Source organism: Schistocerca gregaria, chromosome 8 (assembly GCF_023897955.1).
Source record: "Schistocerca gregaria isolate iqSchGreg1 chromosome 8, iqSchGreg1.2, whole genome shotgun sequence".
Classification (NCBI taxonomy): domain Eukaryota; kingdom Metazoa; phylum Arthropoda; class Insecta; order Orthoptera; family Acrididae; genus Schistocerca; species Schistocerca gregaria.
In genome coordinates this window covers 82,679,068-82,702,021 of record NC_064927.1, presented here as the reverse complement: position 1 = coordinate 82,702,021, position 22,954 = coordinate 82,679,068, and the positions used below count along the sequence as shown (strand labels likewise).

Here is a 22,954-nt window from a genome sequence, read left to right as displayed (position 1 = left end):
GGAGGGTAAAAATCGTAGAGAGAGACCAAGAGATGAATACAGTAAGCAGATTCAGAAGGATGTAGGTTGCTGTAAGAACTGGGAGATGAAGAACCTTGCACAGCATAGAGTAGCATGGAGAGCTGCATCAAACCAGTCTCAGGACTGAAGACCACCACAACAACGAAGTTGTTTCGACACTGTTACTAATTCTGCACACCTTAATCCATTAAGAATTTATACTTAGATACAGACCAGAAGGTTAGAAGATTTATCACATGAACGACAGGATAAAGGTTACTATGTGAACCACTTAATTTGCAAAAATTTATCCCTTATGTGGAGAAATATCTATACAATGAAACACATTGTTTTCTGTTATTCCATACTGTCATTAATATGAAATTACAGACTATCCTTCCAGCCAGCTACATAGCAATTCAACTTTTTATTGACAATGCTGATTCATTCTTAACAAAGCAGGCAGTAAGCATTGCTAAACACATACGTTTATTTCTGAGCCACGTTTCTTGTTTATTTCCTGTTTCTGCACTCCTTATAATTTTATATATTCTACACCAAATAACCAGATTATTTAAAATTACGTGCTTACATATAAACTCAAAACATCTAGTGACAAAAGAGGGGGAGAAACAGTACAACAATGTCAGTTTTCATGTTTTATTGATTCACTCCAACATAATACAAAACCTTATACAGACTCCTGAACAGGTGGCTCGTAACCCTCAGGCCTGTCAACTTTAGCACCAGGCTCATCACTGCCACCCTTGCCATCACCGTGGAGTTCTAACAGTTTAGATAAGTCAAACTTAGGTTTCTTCAAAACTTTTACCTGCAACACGAAGTGTACCAATGAGCAATTTCCTAATTCAAATTCTGAAAGAATCCAAACAGGAGACATTATTTACATGGTGTCAAATTAACAATTTTCAAGCATTAAAAGTGGCTTAAACTAGAAGTCATTGAATTTAATTCTTCAAAAAATCAAATATTTTGGTCCCACAATGTGGAACAAACTAGAGTAAAATACACAAAAAGCAAAACTATAAATGAGGTACTACAATCACAATAGTTTTTATCTACTAGAACACAACATATAGGTATGCATAAATAATGGTCTGAATATCTCAACTAGCAATGTTAAAACAGGACTGTCAGATTAAGAGGAATCCTCAACAGCAGTATAGGTCATTATTAATACCTTGCTTCTCTCCACTGGGTTTATTGCACAATGACATCACAACTAGTATCTGTTACACGAAATTTTATTTTTACTGCATATGAATGTATTGAAAACACTTCAAACACACATCATTTACAAAGGTATCATTTATCTTTATGCCCTTTGCCCATTTGTGCTATCATATTGTTGCCCTAAAACATTTCATTATCTGCAAAATTTATCATATGCAACCAAGTTTTCCGAGCATTCTCAACTGAACATTAACCACAGTATGGCATGCCCTGGGCAATATCAGTGCACAACGAACAGTTATTCCAGCAATCACAGGTAGGGACCATTTACATCAAAAACTGGAAACTTCAACACTATGGAAATTTTAGTTGCAGAACGGCTGCACTGCAGTGAACTGCCTTCCTCTGAAAGAGAAGGAAGAGCAGCAACTTCCTAAATGCAAACTAAAGTACTTCACACACAGCATCGAACAATAATAAGAGTAACTGCTGACCATTTTAATGAATCTATAGCATACAACTCATCAAAGAACCACAGCCACACTACAGTATTAGATACACTCCGACAAGAAGAGTGAAGCGCCACAAAAGGCAACCAGCTGTCAATGTATGTAGGTTGGAACTTAAATAATGGCAACACTGCTGTGGAGACACTATGCAACAGAATCTACTATTGTCACTCATAGCACACATTGTCGACATACCTACCTTACCTCCACGCAAATGGACTCGTCTGTCCCACATCACCAGTGTGCGCACAATTGAGGGAAACTAGTCACTTGTGAGCAAGTGATCCAACGTAACGGCATCACTATGTTTTCAAAACAGGAACAACTGAGTTGGCTAAAGATTGAGTGTGCCAGAGGTCATACAGCATGACAGTGTCATCAAGGTATTGAAAATGTGCGCTGGGAATCGGCATTGCCGTGCAGAGCAGTGGCACATTGGGTAAAAGCCTACAACTGAGGCGGTAAGGCACCGGGCACCTCATTCTAGCGTCTCTGAAGAAGTGCATGCTGTTGTCACATTAGTAATAGACCCTATACGATTCGTGAGCTCACCCACGAAACCAAATTAGCACACATACTACTGTGCTTCAAATCCTGAAGGAATGCCTGGGCACGTGAAAAATTGCATCACAACGGGTTCCGCACGACTTGACAGAAATGGATATGTTACAACACTAACGCACTTGGTGCACTATGAGCACGAAGGAGAGGCTTTGTTACACAGTATTGTAACACTGGATAAGACAGTGGGTCACACCATACAAGACAGAAACGCCAATCCAACAAATGGCGTTATAATGGGTCAACGCGGAAGTCCAAAGTGCTTCACAGCCCCAGTATAGTGAAAATTATGGCGATTCTCGTGTACGACTGATGATGTTATCCTAACGCATTACTTTCCTCTACAGCAGGCAGTCAATGCACAGTATTACTGCTCATTTTTGGAGCATCACCTGCGACCAGCTTTGCGAAAGAAGTGGCGACACTATGTGCAACCTACCCATCAGTTTGCACAACAATGCGCGAGTTCATACAGTGCAAGCTGTGGCTGCTCTGTTCTGTCAATGGGACTGGGAAGTACTGTACCATCCACCATACTCCCTTGACTTAAGTCCTTGTGACTGATTTGATTCCGAAGATAAAGGAACCACTTCGTGGCATTCACTTCAGAACTGCTCCAGAGATTCGACAGGCAGTAGACCACTCCATTCACACCATCAGCAGAACAGCCTCTGCTAACTGTATACTACACCTTCCATATTGCTGGCAACAGGTTCTACACAACACTGGTGACTACTTTGAAGGACAGTAACAAGCGCAAACATGTAACTTATCGGTTGTGAATGAATAGTCGCTACTATTTAAGTTCCAACCATCGTAACCAGGTATGGGAGCGTGCATGTGCACACCCACATCTGCAAGCCACCATAGGGTCATTTCCATAATCGTTACCACACCTAGTAGGAATATATAAGGAGCATGAACAGCATCTGATTCTGAGTAGGGCCTGGATTTTGATTTACCTAAAAACAATGAAATATGCAAGCATTTATAAACTAAAATGTACACAAATATCACCTTAAAAAATAAAATATGACTTAATAGAAGTTTATTTAAAGCACTGTTTGTTTAATTTTTTATTCACCATAAAGTAATACGAAATTAACTTCTCAAAATATTGTAAGTATAGTTCTTTCTTTCTGTAAGGTTTGTGGATAATTTGCACCAATAAGTTTTTGAATGCCCGAATGTTTTATTTTCTAAACAAAAGGTACGGTGAAGATATCATCTATCGAAACAATAAAACAATTTTTTTATTTCTACATAGTATATAAAGTGTATCACATATCTTATGTCAATCTTCAGTATCTGCAAAGTTTCACTGGATCACAAGGTGGATTTTCAGGTTTTCCATTGTCAAAGATATACGTTACTGAGGATAGTTTTGTAGCTGGGAAAGCTCCTCCACACTTCACAATATGTCACAAGCATATTTGAAGGCAACCAGGTCACTGGAGTTCAGCTTTGTTTCAGTACCATCAAATATTGCGCCATTCCCTGAAAGGCTGTCACTAATTTTTCAGTGTTGAATATCTCCAGGGCCATCAACTTTTAGAACACCAACAACATTTGCAATGTATCACCCACTAATCTCCATAGTTTCACCTATCGACAGCCAGATCTTTTGCTCAGCAATAGTAATTTGTATTTTGTTGGGCACATCATTGTAGCATACGGATAAATAGTTCTTTGTTAGTGTAGATTCATCTGGAACTGGATGTGTTTTGTACTTCAAGAACTGTCTGAAGCATGGATTCTTCAGCTTTTCCAATGAGATGTTGCAGGACACCATCTCTCTCAAATCCAGTTGACGACTGATCTGTCTGTTCAAACAACAGCGTTTGCTTGCTGTTATTTTCAGCACTTCGTTTCACACAGCTGCTGAATTGTCGCAATATTACAGTGTTGTTGCACAATAAAGCACTTTTCTGCACTAATTTATTTATTTATGCATTTATTTTACCTGGCAAGATTAGGGCCTTCAGGCCCTCTCTTACACCTAACCAGGCATACTCAGATTGAACGAGTTACAGTTTCTGCAGAACATTAAGGACATATAACGTATTATGCAGTATTGATGTTATACAATAACTAACAAAAAATAATTATAACAATCAAGAATAATAATAATAATGACTATGTACATGAAAGTAAACACACTTTTCTTTTGTGAATGTCAGTCCTATTGTAATTTGGGAATTTTCTCTTTATGTTCTTGCAGCTTGTGAGTTATTCTCATTGAGCAGAGACATAAGACGATAGAATGGGGTAAAAGAGATATATAAGAGGTAGATAGGTTAGAGGAAGAGAAATAGAATGGTAAAATTCGAAGCTGTGATGGAGAGGAGAAAAGAGATGAGAGGGCCACAACAATGGTGGCTATACCGTCTAATACGTAAGTTTTGAGTTCCCTCTTGATAGTTCTGGATAAGACGCAGATCACAGAGGAGCGCGTTCCATAGTCGTATGGCTGAGAAAGAGAATGACACGGAGAAAGATTTTGTGTCATGTAAAGGTACAGCCAAGATGCTAGACGTATCCGATCTGCTATTGCGATTGTGGAACGATGATAAGTGTTTAATGTGACAACATAAGTATTGGGGGCACCAATGGCTAAGAAATCGAAGTAAGCACATCTTGTGGAGACCGCGTGCCTTATGTGGGCGTATTCAACCTAGCTGGGAGTATGAAGGACTGATGATCATACAACCGAATATTGCACACATATCTAACGAAAGCATTCATCACTAGCTCGAGGCATCTAGAATTTTCACTATTTGTGCCATGTTGAACTACATCAATAATATTTTCCCATCAATACTAAAGAACTTCTCTCCAAATTCTCCAACATATCCTCACAACTTCGCACTGTCTGAGCACATTGCTTTAGGCAAGTTGAACAAGGCAAAGGCTGTATTCAAACTGGTTACTGGAAACACCTGTGAGACTGCAATGATTATTACAGCAGAAGCCACCTTTGTTGGTTCTGAGAGCATATTGTCGACTGTGCAACAATGTTTTATGTTCAGGAAACGACTGTTGTGGTTCACCGGTTTTCTGCTAGTCCTGAGAAGTAAAGCTGTGTACTAATTTATCTGTTCTTTCATAATAGCACGTTAAATATTGTCTCATGAGCAACAATTCATTTTCTTATTTGTGTGTCCCGTAAGATACGAGAAAAACGGTATAAACATTTTTGGCAAAAGTTGACAGAAATATGACCTACAATATTAAAAGTTAGCCGCAATATGACCTATTAGTAAAATTTGTTGAAATATGACTACATGCACAATCAAAATACATTTTTGACATTAAAATGCCTAGATTTATGTATGAATTCTAAACTTCACCCTATAGGTCAGAAAAAAACATGACCTGTCATTAAAATCTGGGCCCTAATAATCAGTGATCACTGAATAACACAGAGATGCTGTTTACTCATGTGAGAGTGTTATCTGTGCATGACAGTGTGAAAGTGGCCTCATTGTGGGTCTCCGTTTGGCAACCCCATCGAACTGGATAACATCCAGGATTTGTGGGGTATCCAAATGCGATAAGTGGCCTGTTTTAGTGCACAAAAACATGCGGACAGCACACTTATCAAAGTTACAGTAAACATCAGAGATTCATCACATTGTACAACGAACATCTTAACTCCATCAAATCCATGCCTACCACCCGAGAACAGTTAATGGGCACCTTGCACACTGTGTCATCTCACACCATTTACCAGAGACTAGCAGCAGCTGGACTACAGAGTAATAGTCCCGTGCACAGGCTGCTATTAAAACAATGTGAACAGCAGAAACTGGAGCAGTACCGTAACAGGAGGATGGACTGCTAATGAATGGCATATCGTAGAAACGAGTGAAAGAACAGCAGTTGTTGTTGTCGTCATCGTCTTCAGTCTTGAGACTGGTTTGATGCAGCTCTTCATACTAGTATATCCTGTGCAAGCTGCTTCATCTCCCAGTACCTACTGCAACCTACATCCTTCTGAATCTGCTTAGTGTAGTCATCTCTTGGTCTCCCTCTACAGTTTTTACCCTCCTCACTGCCCGCAATACTAAATTGGTGATCCCTTGATGCCTCAGAATATGTCCTACCAACCGATCCCTTCTTCTGGCCAAGTTGTGCCACAAACTTCTCTTCTCCCCAATCCTATTCCATACTTCCTCATTAGTTATGTGATCTACCCATCCAATCTTCAGCATTCTTCTGTAGCACCACATTTCGAAAGCTTCTATTCTCTTCTTGTCCAAAACAGTTATCGCCCATGTTTGACTTCCATACATGGCTACCCTCCATACAAATACTTTCAGAAATGACTTCTTTACACTTAAATCCATACTCAATGTTAACAAATTTCTCTTCAGAAATGCTTTCCTTGCCATTGCCAGTATACATTTTATATCCTATCATCATCATAATCATCCATATTTTGCTCCCCAAATAGCAAAACCCCTTTACTACTTTAAGTGTCATTTCCTAATCCAATTCCGGCAGCATCACCTGATTTACTTCAACTACATTCCATTATCCTCATTTTGCTTTTGTTGATGTTCATCGTATGTCCTCCTTTAAAAGACACTACCCATTTCGTTCAACTGCTCTTCCAAGTCCTTTGCTGTCTCAGAATTACTGTCATCGGCAAACCTTAAAGTTTTTATTTCTTCGCCATGGATTTTAATACCTACTCCGATTTTTCTTTTGTTCCCTTCACTGCTTACTCAATATACATATTGAATAACATCGGGGAGAGACTACAACCACTGCTTCCCTTTCATGCCCCTCAACTCTTATAATTGCCATCTGCTTTCTGTACAAATTGTAAATAGCCTTTCACTCCCTGTATTTTATTCCTGACACCTTCAGAATTTGAAAAAAGAGTATTCCAGTCAACATTGTCAAAAGCTTTCTTGTCCACATCATGACTGACGTTACTTGTTCTGCTGATGCTACACTGTTCATTGTATTGCGCTGATCACCTGTGCATGCACACAACTGATCATCGTACTATAATTTCTGTTAGCAACAATTGTTCATAATTACACCGTGACTTTACTGACGCATTGTATTTTGAATCAATTTCATTGAAAAAAAACTCGGTAAATATACCCAACATCCCAAAGCAAAAACTTTCACTACAAATGTTCCAAGATCACATACTCGTTACTAGAAGTAGTGTCTGTAATAGAAAAAAACTTCATTGCTGCAACTTCACAGCTGCAATCGGTTCTTCGGCGTTCTATTCACAAAACACCTGCCTGACTGAATGACTTAAGGAATTGATCAGAAGTTATGAGAAAAACCTTCAGTCACCTTAGTGCCCATTACACATCAATCACAAATACATTTCAAATGAAGCAGATTACATCCACAATACACAATTTTTAAATTATTTTCAGAACTCACCTTACGAATAAACACATCATGGAGAGGGTAAGTACCCTGGCACGCTTTTTCAATGTCTTTCGCAATAGAATCAGGAAGGAGTTTGTTGACGACTTCCTTCAAATCACTCTGTGAAACATCACGCGTGATAAGCTCTACCATCTTTTTCCGGATTGCACGGACCTGCAAATTATAAATTATCATAAATAAGAAATATGCATATTAAATAAAATTGGCAATAATTAAGTGACTGATTAGACTTATTCTGTATATATAATTGCCTGTAGTTCTCAAGTAACTACCAACACAACCTCATATGGTTTTTCAGACACTATTGCTGCATTTAAATTGCATACCATGCTAAGCAGTTTCTTGCATAGAACTGAATTGTGCTTAAGGACCATCAAAAGTAAGTTTGTTAATACGAAGACTAAATTGTTTTACCATCAACCACACTGTGGATTAGTTATGTTTCTGTAATATATTTACTTGAGTATGCTGGGCATAGCAGGTTTTCCTGTTGGACATCTGGTCTTTATTTGTGAAGCCAATGCAGAACACACGCAGAAGATACCCATCAGTTGTCTTCACATCAACATTAGCTTCAATCAATGTCTGTAAAGAGGAAAATTATTCAATCAAAGTTCTGTGAATATTTCACTGCACTAATAAAATACAGACACAAAGTTAACTTCAGACCTACCTGCCACTTCTTTACCATACTCCTAAGCTTATCAGTGGTTAGGTCCATTCCATGGAAGTTTGTAAGCACATATCTTCCCTGCACATCTTCAGCAATGAGGCGGAATTTTCGGAATGAGCGTTCACCATCATCGTCATTCTGCAGATCAGCTAACGACACTTCGAACACTCTGTTTTTCAGACCTTCAGATGCAATTTCTGAAAATATAATTGATTTTAAGAAAGATTATAGCCACAAGGGGGCAAGAAATAATCAGCATAGTTTATGCACACTACAAAAATGGTATTACATCAGTTTTCACACATTACAAACTGTTTAAAACCTCTCTCAGACAAGTAACTGCTATTCAGTCTAGTGTTTGAGAACTGTGTTCAGGGTGTATAGGCGGACAAGGAAAAAAATTCCCAGATTTTCCCCAGTTGAAAACACACTTTCTCCCGGGTGGAAATACACTTTTTCCATGTTAAGTGGCATTCTATTTTTTTCTCGGACCAGTAAAACTAATGAATCCTTTGAATGGTTATGGTTTTACACACCAGCGTAGAATTTCTCAGCCCAATAGAAAACAAACCTCAGAAAAAAAGAATGTATACTGCTTATTTTTGTAATACAAAGTATAAATTCAAATTCCACCAAACACCGCATGTAACTTCCCAAAGAATGGAAATTGAGAGTGCGACGTGCTTCTGTAAGCCAGTCATACCTCATGTAGCATGATCTCACCAGCCAATTAAGCAGATATTCAGAGCTTAGGACCCGCGATATAGTCAGCAAATAGCATTCTCACTGTTTAGAAGCGCTCACACACAAATAGGAAAAGTTAATGGTGTAAATTAATATACATAGTGTTGCTACAAGAAAAGCAAAGCTTTCACATATAATATTGCCTCGACGACTATTAAGCTGCAAGAAGCTAAACTTTCACGTATCATGTATCTTAAAGTGTAACATACGCAAAGAACGTCATCACACAAATGTGCCATTGAAATTTTTAACACAGGTATAAATGTCTGATCATCTGGGCTCGAAATTTTTTCTAAAAGGTCTTCCTCAAATAGTTGATTTTTAAAAGAGGCAAATGCTCTGTTATTTAAGAAATTCATTGCACAGTCTCTAACTTAGTTCATCTTGCATAAAATGAAATTTACTTTGGAAGTTAAGCTTTTCAATCAATCATTCGCAATATTTTCCCAGGACCTATTAGAAAGAGGTTCATTTTAACAGCTGCCAGAGAGCACCAGGTAACAGGTGTCACCATGCTTGTGCAGCTACGATGACGCTGGAAGCCCGTATGGTTGTATGTGTAAAACATTAAAAGATCTCACATTATGTCATAAAAGAAACAAGACATCAGAGGAATTTCGTGAACCATACTAAAATGCATAATTCGGCTTAAAGTGCACATTCGTATGTAAATTTTCTTGGAGTACCAGTACTGTATTCTCATTTTTGGTTCTTTATTATGGCATAACGCCATACGTACTAGAAGATGAAAACGTGCCCTTTTGAAATTCAGTGGACAGTTTAAACTAGCCAATAGTGTGAAATTAAACACTGTTTCAAATAAACTGACCACCTCAGCGAACAAGATTAATAATGCCATATTTCTTCAGCAAACCGACCAAAATTAACTTCATTGCTCTGCAAGGCGATTAATGCTTGACTGAAATTGCCACCTGAGGCAGACACCCCAGTTTGCTCCCAGTGAATATGGCAGCTTGCGGGCGGCAGTAAAATTTTTCCGCGTAGCATCTTGCTTATACAGCTAACAGCCACACTTTTGTAGACAGAGGCAGGAGAAAGAACATGTGCAACAACTGCGCATGTGCATGGCCCCGCTCGCAACTACTCACAAGAATCTAATGTAAACAGTTACGACGTCATGCTCATTGGAGGCAATTTGTTGTTATGAAGCATTGAATAGTCTTCCTAAGGCCTTTGACATTTTACGACTGGCCGACACTTATAGAAGAACCATTTTCTTGTGTAGATGGTGCATTTCCTTTGCAACTAAAGTTTTTTTCTCCCTCTCATTCATGTGTTATTGCTGCAGTATTATTCTGCTGTAGCAGGATGCAGTAATATCCTTAGAGTATTATTTCTTACCAGTCAAAATTACAAATAATTAACTGAAAACTAAAACATAAAAACTCAGAACTCTAAAGAAATTCCTGTTTTTTTTCCCCCGTTTTCTCCCTGGTGATGAAATTCCCAGGTTTTTCCCGGATCTCCTGGGTCACATACACCCTGTGTGTTGACTTGCTCAGTTTATATTTTGTGAATAATCTTTTCACCGAAAGACTCCTACTGGTTAAGTAGCTTATTTATTTGCTATTTATTGAAGTAAGTTCTTTCACAGAATTCATTTCTGTGGCAATATAAAACAATCGATATTATAAGCACCTTACTAATCAATAACTGAAGTACACTGTCCCCAATTTGTTAACTTCATTCTAATCTCATTTCTGATACGCTTTTCTTTGATTTACGCTTTTAAAATTACATTACACAATTATTTCAAGCATTTATTCTATACCTGCACCAGAAAAACATTGCACGTGACAGTCCACGTTACGTCAAGTCATGCTGGCAATACTGCAACAGCCAAGTTGCAACAACTGCTTCTATACACAAAGCAGATGATACAGTTTTCTGTTCTCTCTCAAGTGTAAGCTATTGAGCAACAACAGTATATATACGAATTTGTTTTTGATTTGCTATGACAATGCTAACCAATATGGTATATGGTTTACAAAATAAATAACCTGTCTCGTAGCATCTCACCCTACATTTTTATAATGGCAACTATGCAATAAATAACTGATATTCATTGCTTTTCATTCATCATTTTACGGCGACAACGGCGCAATTTCATCCATCTCCCCATCATAGTCTGAATCGACACCAAATCTGTCTTCATGGTCATCACAAAAACAAATCAAATGAATGTGTTAGCCCCCAATTTTGTGCAAAAATATGCTTCAACCATTAACAATATATGCCTTTTCCAACACGACGTCATGTTAGTCTACCACTTTGTGGTGGAAATTTATAATTTTCAACAACTTTTACTGACTTTTCCCATCCCTGAAAAGTTCACTTTCTTTTAATGGCAGCAGTAACTTTGCTACCATAGGATATGCTTTTCTGTATTTCCTGCAGTAATAAGCATAAATATGCCTGCATATTGTAACTGTTTTGGAAGAATCTTAAAGTTGGTGGTAGAGTGAGGCTGATTTGTTCTTTCACTGAGTCATTAAAAATATATAATAAAATCCAGACACCTCTGAATCAATACATCTTTCAACGTGTGCAATTACACAACCTCTCTTACTATTGTTTTTGCACTAATTCCAAGATATGTTGATGTTTCCTCCAAAAACTTTATTGGCAGAAACTGGTTGTGGTCCTTTAATACTAACATGTTCTTTCTCCTGCTTATGAAACTCACTAGGTCTCTCTATTAACGTTAGTACCTCACTGCCTAGTGGCACACCTTTATGCAATGTACTTAAGTTTCCTTGATAATCAGAATTTTCTAAATCACAATGAAGTAAAGGACAGTACAATATAAGCCTACGGTAGAAACCATACACAGTGCACGTTGTTTATGTTCACACCAAACAAAGCCAGCAATGTGGGAAGTTTGTTGTCCCGACAGGCAGCAACTACCATCCCAGGATTGGTTCATGCCCTATGGCTAGTTACTCATGCTTCTTGTTCTCCACTTGTTACACCATTATGCTGCTAACACTAAAGGTATATGCAAAGTTTCAGTGGCCTGGACATACCTACGGCTAACTTAACATTTCAGAGAATTTCTAAAACAAGCTTGTCACAGTTTTACGTTAACAGTATCTTACCCACTCTTATACTTACAGAAGGTAAAAAATAAGTATGAAAATATGTAGAAATAAGTTACTCCACTTACTTGTTCCTTGTGTCCTGTTGACTAGAGTCTTGCCAACTTGGCGGACAGTGAACATAGATGGTGCCTTAACATCATACCAGTCTTTTCTTGTGAATGGATCTACACTGAAATGGGTACACAATAAGGAGTTAAAAAGTCAATAAGAACAGAAAAGAACTTTTTAAATTAAAAATACAGGGTGTATGGGGGTGAACAACCTCAGCTCAAAGCATTCAGAATCATTTGTGACCAGCTACAGAGAACAGTATGTCATCACATCTCTAATTTCGGATTCACATTCGCTGACTTCATAAACTCTCGACCGAGTTACCACTCCTCATCCTAATCTAGACCTTGGGCTTTGATACACTGCAGTTTCACCGAAGTCAAAATTTGAGGGTAGCCAACACTCAAACAATACCCACAGGTAAAACATTTGTAAGTATGTAACCAATGTGTAACTACTACTAAATAGTCATATTCAAATTATGTCATTACACTGAATAGGACATGCAACAGCACTACAGTTCCCATATGAACGCACTTGAAAAAAACTCTGCACGAAGATGTCAAGGAATCCTTAAAAACTATTCAACAATTCTGCAGGAAGTTCCCAGGCCCTTACAATGAGAACCAAATCTGCAAGCAGTAGTACAAGACAGGGAGAAGTTTTAAGGGTTGGTGGATGTGTGACAAAGCAAGCTGGGATAATTAATTCCCTCTTGTTTTGCCATCTGCCTCCTTAGAATTCATTTTTTTTACTTTAATATGCATTAATATGCATTTTCATAAAAAGAAAAAGATTGGCACTCAGTTTTAAAGAATATAACACCAGATCTAATTTTTTGCTTAGATTTATGTATGTAATTGATTTCCTGATTTATTTTGACTATGCCTAGTTAGTATCTTTTGTTATAGGGCAAAATCTGTGATTATTTCATAACTTTAATTCTATTGTTGACATATAAACAAATATAAATTCTATACTAATTATAAACATTCGGAAGATGAAATACTAGTAATCTTAAAGTATCTATTTGGCTTTACTCAAAAACATTAGCAAAACAAGCCCTGAATTAATTCTAAAGTAATTAACAAATATCATTACGCAAAGACTACTTTTGACAAAACAATTTCATGATTTAAACAAATAATTAGGCCTAACTGTTGCAGTAGAAAAAACTGTTATAAAGAATTTTTCAATACATCCAGTTAATTTAATTAGTTAAGTTTCAATTGTAATTTCTGTAAATTAAACTTCAAATAATGTGTGGTTTCGGCCCCTATTATTGTTAAGCATATACAAGGTGAGAAAGTCTTGTCCTGCTTATTACAATTTATTAAAGAATAACTGTTTGACATAATAATTTACATTTGATGCCATTACATAGGTTTGACTTTTTTTCCTGGGGCTGTATCAAGGACAGAGTCTTCGTCAAAACAGTTGCAGACGGCAACCAACTGAAGGCTAAGATACAAGCTGCTGTGGGTACTGTAACAGAACATGTTATGAAACACCTGGTGGGAACTGGTGAGCACACATTGAGGTTTACTATTGTAAGCGGTCTTAAAAAAAAATTAGGGCAAGACGGCATGTTATCCCTGTATATGGGCCTGATATTTGGTCACAAGACAGTCAGTCCACAGCCGAGTATCAGACGAGGAACCTGTGTTGCTTAGAATGACAATAACATATCATCCTCACAGTAAAATAAGTGTTACACCAATAGGCCACGTGCTAAAGCAATGACAGTGACTGTTCAATTTATCTGAAGGACTGGAACTATGTGGCTATGTTTTTACTGCTCGTAGAGGTTCACCTGCAAACTATTAATGAGGCTTATCGAAAGTTCAACAATTGCGCACTGGAAAAATAATTATTCGGTGTGTGTGTGTGTGTGGGGGGGGGGGGGGGGGGGGGGTTGCAAAGTGAAGGAAAGCTGCAGTTAAACACAAATGTTGGCTACATTTTTTACAGTAGTCAGTGTCCAAATTACAAACACTATTTTCAGCCAGTGTAGCGCAATACCTCAACACCGAGGACAACACACTCAAGAACTAAAAAGCAGGCGGAACTGCTACAGATGGACAGCAAAATCAAACTTATCCTAACAGAAGAAGAAAGAAACAGAAGTGACAGAATGAGAAAGTATTGGGAAGGAAGATGTTCAAAACATGCCACATATGATCCTGAAGGATCCTAACGAAGCAGAAGAATGAAGCCTTCAATTCTTTGTAACAAATAGCCTATATGGTCTGAAAAAAAGATTTTAACAAAAACTTTCTGGGCTAGCATAAGGGTATATGTTTCTAACAAATATTTTCCAGACATCTGTTGTCACACAATGTGAAGCCAGATTTACACACACACTGCAGCTGGATCATTACAATCCCCATGTTAAATAGAATATCTGCACACAATATAAATGGAGACAAAAATCTACTTACCAAGCAGTAGCAAGCTTTCGGAGCCAGTGACTCCTCCTCTTAGCAGAAGGCTTGAAGGGGAAGGAGGAGTGATAAAGGAACAGCACTGGTGAGGTCTAGGAAATGTGGAGTGTTCAGAAAGGGCACTCTGAACCCTAGTCAGGGGCGACTATCTGATAGGATGAGAAGTAAGGACTGTTTGTTGGAGACTGCACTGGAAGATGTATGAAAGTCAGAGCTTACACGTGCAAGATAGGGCCTTGCTTATTACCGTATCTTCCATCTTTAAGCTCGTGTTTTTAAATCTAATTCTGTGCACTCTCCAGCAACCAGTCTATCCTCCCCATCCCGTTCAGGAGGTCTTCCCTGACTTGTGTTCTGGGTGACTTTTCTGAACTCTCCTCACTTCCTAAACATCTGTTCCTTGATCCTCTTCCTTACACTCCTTTTGTCAAAAGGAACCACAGACACCGAAAACTTGCTCATTTACTTAACCTTATATTTCTCCTGCCACTTCTTAATGAGTAGATTTTTGTCAAGTCAATTAAGTTATATTTTCAAAAACTGATTATTTTCTCCGATATATTAATACTATACGTAAGTTAGACAAAAGTGGAAATATGCATCTTCCCTCTTCAGTTTGGAGTCCAAGAAGTAAGAAATGATCAAGGCAAAGACCCAAAATGAATAGATCGTATTAATGTGGGCTAACGTGAAGCGAGTAGCTGATCAAACCAGTATTAGATGCTGACATCATCCTGTAACAATGTGGCGTGTGATGTCATAAGGCTTCTTTACATCACGTGATGGAAGCACACATTTGAATGAGCACTTCCAGGTCATTCAACCGTGTTCACTACCATTCACTTGTACCCACGAACAAGCATTTGCTCTGTTGAGATAACAGGTGAGTTGTGGTGCCCTGGAAATATTCTAAGTTCGGAGTTGGTGTGGTTGCGCTGGGGCCTCTAGGCGGGCCGCGGCAGCCACATGGTGCAGAGTGTTAGCTGTAGTCCAGGCAGACACCGTGGCTGGGAATTCCATGGTGATGCTGTGTCGAAGGAGACATGCCAGGAGTGCCAGATATGGCAGACTTTGCGAAACCATAATGGCACACATTTCACTGTTCATATAGAAATTAATAATAGCCACAGAAATCATGATACCTTAAGAAGAAACACGTATGTTACCATTATTTGCACGATTCTCATGGTGTAATCATATTTTCAATATTTTTATTATCTTAAAGTTCAGTATCTGACTAAATTATACAAGTAACACCCAACAACGAATTTCCAAAATCTAAATGGCTCATCCGATTTTGTCAACGTGTCTTTAGAAAGCAATTAGTGTAAACCTAAATTGGCATAAATTACAGGCATGCAACTTTAACAGTACACGAGTAATTGGATGTCAAAGTGGCCGATCACTATTGATCGCGTCAGACCATAAGTACTCAGTGACACAAAAACAGTAGCAGCATGCTTATAAATATATTTATTCATCTATGTCTGTTTGTATCTGATACATGCTATTCATGAAGAAATTGGTCAATTATTTAATGTGTTTTTGAAAGCACAGAGAAGTTAGGCTACTGCCCTACTTTTGCTTGCTATTCTTTTGATATTTGCCTAATTTGTTTATGTATTTAATAATGTGTGTTAGGGTGTGTTTATGGTCCAGCTGTAGGAATATTTACTTAATTTCAAGTTATTTAAATGTAAATCCAGTATTTTGAAAGTGTTTCATTATGTTTGTGAATGTGCACTGGCTTGAAGACATGGTGGGAGTGATCTAGCCAATCACAGTGCTTGTGAATGGGGAGACTGAAATGAAGCAGAACAGCACGAGAGAGGACGGGGGAGTTCTGGACCCTACACACAAGACACTGGGATTCTGGATGTGACGGTGCGACAGGCACACGGTTGCGGCAGAGACAGAGTGTGGAGCGGTTTGCACATGGTCGCGGCTGATAGACTTTGGAGTGCCAACTTGTGCACTTGTGAGCTTTCCGTGGCTTCTACAGTGAAGTGAATGTCTAGAGCTATGTTGTTGTTCGTAACTAATTACGTGCAGTAGAAATCTATTGTTTCCCGGAAAGCCCACAGCAGGAAGTAATGGAAGGGAAAATTAGAGAACATGGCATGTCAAACCTAGAAATGCTTTGTGGTAAGAGTTTGGCAGGATCACCCCCCCACAGGTTTCACTTGCTACTAACAGCCATGATGCCACACTGTGATTGACGAGATGTCAGCATGACAACCATGCTGATTTTGACAAAGCAAGCAGAATAGTGTAAGGAACTAAGAGTGTAGGCCTAGGTGTCTAGATTTGGACACCAGAGTGAAGTGCTTAGAGGCAGTTAATTTAAAATCAAATCACATGTTTTAACAGGACATCATCCACTATAGTCTGATTTAAAGTAGTTGTCACTTGACGTTTGCGCTGCGGGCGTTGCCACGTCAAGTACTTGCTGGAGGCAGCCGCCTCAGCGCATCGCTACCCCCGGCGATAGAAAATTGTTTTAAAGCCTGTATCTTCTACAAAAGGTAAGTAAACAATTTCAAAACCAAGTATGATGAATATCTCTACAATGTCTCTCAATCTGTCAAATATCTATTCTTAATCTTAATTAGGACAAGATTTACGTTAATTTGTTTGAAACCATTTAAATTATCGATTTCTCAAACAGCTAACTTATCACGTCATTACTGAAAAAGTATTGGTGTCACAGCAAAATATTTTTTTCCATTCATTAACAAAATAATGTACTTGGCAAAGAATCCTTAAAAGTTTTTGTAGTGCATCACGTTTCTTGTATATAAATTTCTGAAAACAGCATTTTTAAGCAACCCTATGAGTACTGAACTCTTAAACAAGTATGATGTTTAAAATCTCTATCTCCTATAAATATTATGTAAATATTTTGAAATTTACGTACAGTATCGGTCACAGTGGAATCTATAAGCAAATCTAATATCTTTTCTTAATTTTAATTAGGGCAGTTGTTACATTAACTATTTAAGTGTGAGAAATTTTCCCGCCCAGAAAAGTTTTCTTCTTTAGATTGCAAATCTCTAAAACTATTATACACATTGAATAACATCTTGGTGTATATACAAAATGAAATAGAATTAAAATTCAGTCTAACTTACCATAAGGAGATGACGAGAGCTGGCCAAACAGTATTTCTTAGCCTCACAACAATAAGAATTAATCGAAATAAATTCACTAACACACTATTTAATGGCAGTAAGTACACTACACACTAATCAGACAATGCGAAAACACAGCTTAATTCAGAGTCAGTGGAACTACCAGTCTCGCTGCTTGTATTGACAGATATAATCAAGTCTTCGACACTTTGTTGTAAGATACCTTCATTGTTCCATGCGTCCTGTATCACTCCTTTCACGCGATTTACCACATTCTGCCAGTCTTCCGAAGTCACAATTTCAACTGCCTCTTTCAAAAGGTGTTCCACTTCGGTTAATGTAAATTTCTTGTTTTCTGCAGCAATATGCCACTTAACCTGAGCCCAAATCAGCTCTATTGCACTGAAATGGCAATGGTAAGGAGGCAATCTGAGCACTATGCCCGTATTTTTTTGCTACTTTATCCACAATGTAAATCGGGTTCTATGGCTTGTGTTGCGATACAAGTTCTAATAATTCTGCCCTTGTAAAATTTCTGTCAACTGCACCTTAGGCTTCCGTAACCAGCTAACAATGTCTTTTTTCCTCGTTGCCTTTGTGGGTGCTTTGTCTTGTATTACTGAATGATAAGAAGTGTTATACATAACAATGACAGTTTTTTTGTTAAGTTCTGAAGCACACAGTCTTCAAAACCATTTCACAAAAGTATTGTGGTTCATCTCTTCGTGGTACTCTGAGGTCGTATTCGAACTGACTAGCAGCAGACAATTTGGAATGAAACCTTTTGAATTTCCGGCATGTGCTACAATTATCCTTTTTCCTCTGCCGATCGAAGCTGCAATACTTCCGCTGTTGGTACCGTCTGCCCAGCCTTTTTTTTTAAAACTGTGTCCTACAATCACCCATGTTTCATCAAGCCAAACAATATCATCAAAATTTGTCCCCACTAATTCTCTAAGAAAGCGGGATCGCCAGGCTGCAATATCTTGGCGTTCAATTAGTAACTTTCTGCGAGAGATGGATTTATAGCAGAATCTTAACATTTTCACGACTTAAAGGCGATTTACTACCCTGAAACAGGTCATCCGCTGTGAAGGTAGTTTTTTGAGTGTTGGATACTCCTTCCTCGAATAAAATGCGTATATTTAACGATGAATGCTGCCGCCTAAGTTTTGTGACCCTCTTCTCCAGTCGCCTCTTTTTCCCAGGTGTCTCCAATTTAGACGAGTCACTTGAGCCTTCTTTCGTGAATTTTTCCTTGCAGATTCTTATTACTGATAGTTCGCTAATTTACAGAGCAGCTGCAGTTCGCTCCACCACCTTATCCAAAGGAACGAGAGGCCCTGGCTGAGGACTGGCTGGCACAATGCCTTAGTCAGCTGAGCAGAGCGAAGCGGCAACGCAGTGGCAGCCGACAGTGCCGGCTGCCATTGGTTTATTGGTGGCGGGAGACCTGCAGCACGTTGCCTGCCAAGTGACAACTACTTTAAATCAGACTATAGTATTACTCCTTCTGAAAAGTAGTAGTTGATATCAATATAAGTTTTTGAATTTTAGTTGCTTTTCTAAAAACAATTTTATTCACAGTATGCTATATTTCAAACTAAAATTTATAAAAATAATTGCTTTATAAAGCATTTTAGTTTCTACGTTATAATCAATAAGTACTAGTTCTGAATGTACAGTTAAATTTTTTTTATACAACCATCTGAAATTATGAATTACATACCTAAAGTTTCAATGACTAATTACACAATCATGCACTGCTTACTATGTGTATTTCTGTATTCATTTATGGAATAATAATCAAAATTAATAATGTAATGAAAATAGTAGGAATTCATTTGTTAAGAAAAATTGTAAACCATATGGAATATTGTTATTTCCGCACAAAGAGAGAGTTGTAAGCTTGCCTCCAATGTGATCAGACACTTCTATATAATAGGCGCAAATAATGTAATTTCGGCTTTGTTAATGTGAAAAATCAAAATAACCATATGAAGCACTAAAATGTGAGAAAGTCTGTGGAAAATGTATTTATGTAAAAAATTCTGCCACAACAATCTTTCAAATTATTTAGTTCGAACCTACCACGAGGACCTGATGTTAGATTTTCAACTCCAAGAATCAGATCCCCAGATAAGAACAGCAGGCATCTCAAAAACAACTGTTTATTAATTACTTGGACTGGGCATTATTTAATATGGACAACAGATGGAAGAGGAAAGGGCAGATTACAAGGTCCAGCTTTCCTTAACATTATTCCAAAACTTCATTAGTTTCCAAATATAACTAAAGAGGGAAATATGGTAGACAAGCAACATAACTTTAAGAAATACCAGTACTGAAATTCTGATTGTTAATGGGAGACATTTACATTAAAATTGTTTCACATTTGAATAGTTCATATACTTCAAATAGTTCCCCACACCCAAAGTCACATACACAGCTGTTCCAAGGACTGTATAGAATAAATTCATAGAAGTTAATGTCTAAGTATGATTAATGAAATGTGCATGTACATACAACCCACCACACAAGCTACAAAGAGTGGCATTTCAGCTATGTGACAAGTTATAGTCAATGAACACACTGAGAATGACCAGATCTTCCATGTACTTTTAATCAGAATAGTACACAGATTCAGACTTTACTGTCAAGAAACATTGTGTTGTTACTTTTCATAAAAATAAATACAAAGCTTGTGCTTATTCACTCTGCTCTCGCCTGGTTGGAAGTATATAATGACTTCTTTTGATAGTTCACTGAATGACATACCCAGCAAACCTGAAGAAACACATGGAAATGTGAACTGAACTTCACCAAGTGTGTTCTCTTGCACTCTGCTAGCACATACCGTACATTATGAAGAATGCTCATTCACATTCATTCAATTCAGTGTAAACTAGGCTAGGTGCACAAACGAAGAAAGCTGACAAGATCTCTTCCATCTGCAGTAGTTTTCAAAATGTAAATCGTGGCGACAGATTTCCATAGTGAAGCCAAAGCCTGTTAGGTTAGAATGAAATGTTGGGTAAGCCAATAAATTTGAAAACGAAATTTTAAATGTGGTGACATACTGACCTGCAGCATGGCCTGTGGTCTAGGACATTTTAAACACTATTTGTTTACCAGGGTTAAATTTTCCTTACGGCAGCAGGCATGTTGTTACAATGTTGGCAACGAATGTCGAATGCTAGGAATTATATGACATTCTTATTATCCCAAATATCTTGTTATGAAATGTTCACTTTACAAAGAACTTCATACAAGAACCTCTCAATGAGAGAGCAGGAACAGCATTAGTTATTTACTTCACCGACCATCATTGCCAACATCAGCACACTACACAGCTCCTGTCTGAAGTAAAATTTTGCCAGTTACGAATCAACGAAGCAATATCTTCCACCTCAGTTAATCCAATGTAGGAGGAACATAATTTACTAGGTGAAGACCCTAATGAAAGTCTATGCACCACTGATTACCAAACTGCTGTCTTATGTCATTCCTGCATAGAACTGATTATGCCTGCAACAGAGTACAGTGATTGGCATCAGGTAATTTGCTGTAAATCCAATAGACACGGACCACTACATCTTTGAGCGAATACACACGAGAAATATTTCATTACCACACTGCGAAACGCTGAAGTAATACCGACACATCGGAACACAAAATTACATAATTAGGCCAACACACTGAAGCTTAAGATTCCTGATAATTCGACACGTACATATCTTCCTCCCAAATCACGAATTCTAATGAGTGGAAAACTACAATGGAATTTTAAAGTCATACAAAGCCAGACACCATAATGCTTGGTGAGAAATCACAACAAGTGTTTAAGGTTACACCATGAGGCCCATTACTGTTCTTGTTCTGTTAACTATCAGTTAATGCGAATTGAGAGGCTGGATTCGTACATATTGCAGATCGTCAAGGAAACAAATGAAACCACAACAGAAAAAATGTAAATAAAGTTATCAAGTATTGCACTGGCTCAAAACGTTATTTGGACACGAAACGAGTAAATATACTTCACATTTTCGTTCACGAGCGTCCTACAGGGTAATATTCTGAGATGACTGATGACCTAGACAATGCGAGTTCCTGGTAGAAAGAATTAGAATTTTGTGTAGAGTTTAAAAAAAAAAAAAAAAATCTTGTCATATGCTTGACGATGTATTTAAAATCCATAGGCACTTTCGTTCACAGATTAAATTAGCGATGAAGAATCCATTGCTTACGATATTTTTACAAATACTTAAATGAAAATGAATTTCACTGTCTTAATTCACATACTGTAGGACTAATTCTAACAAGGAGCTAAACACACAGCAGCCGTAAAACTCATGACAACATGCCCACGAAAATAATACGCTATTATGGCAATTTTTAGAATAGCACAAGATTTTTTTTTCCTCCAAGACACAAAACTCTAAGAAAAGTTTAAGAATTCAGTGTACAAGTATTTGATCTACTTCATACTGTTCCGCATGTTACACTATGCATGTGTTGAAGATATGAAACCATTCCGTTTTACCTAAAATTTAATTACTAATAGATCCTATATATTCATACAAACGCTAAACACCATGAGCATAAATAAAACAAAACATCCCAGCAACGCAATAACTCTCTTACAGGAACAAGCATATCCACGCTTTGAAGAATTATCAACGTCCATCGATTAATCACTAAAACGCACAGACATATTAATGTAATAACCACAATCATCTAAACAACATCAAAGGGACAAGCGCAATAGTGTTTACTCACATCTTCTTCTTAACACCTTTCTTTCCTCCTTTCGACAGCCCCTTATTCTTACCCACCGCCATGATTTCACGTACAACTAGAAAGAACACGCCGGAAGCTACTTGCTCGACTCAGCACATGGAGTCAGAAAGTTTCACTGTCGCAGACAATACCCTTCCGCCTATCGTCGTGTTATCGATACACAACTCAAGTTGCTGAACTCAGAGCCGTTTCAATAATCCCTGTTGAACACCTGTAATATGAAAAACTTTATTTAGTGAGACCTAGGAAATATATTAATTCAAAATATAACTTCATCAAGAAATAACAGCCATTGAACAAA

General features: G+C 37.8%; 1 protein-coding gene across 1 annotated transcript; it reads right to left on the bottom strand.

Moving 5' to 3' along the window:
• Nucleotides 1–646: 646 nt before the first annotated feature.
• On the bottom strand, nt 647–22,765 carry LOC126284982 (40S ribosomal protein S3a). Its single transcript, XM_049984271.1, has 6 exons — nt 22,633–22,765; nt 12,293–12,396; nt 8,362–8,558; nt 8,148–8,273; nt 7,680–7,841; nt 647–832 (listed from the first exon to the last, which is right to left on the bottom strand). The coding sequence occupies exons 1-6, from the start codon at nt 22,692–22,694 to the stop codon at nt 692–694; spliced, it is 792 nt and encodes a 263-aa protein (XP_049840228.1). The 5' UTR covers nt 22,695–22,765; the 3' UTR covers nt 647–691.
• Between the last annotated feature and the right edge of the window lie 189 nt (nt 22,766–22,954).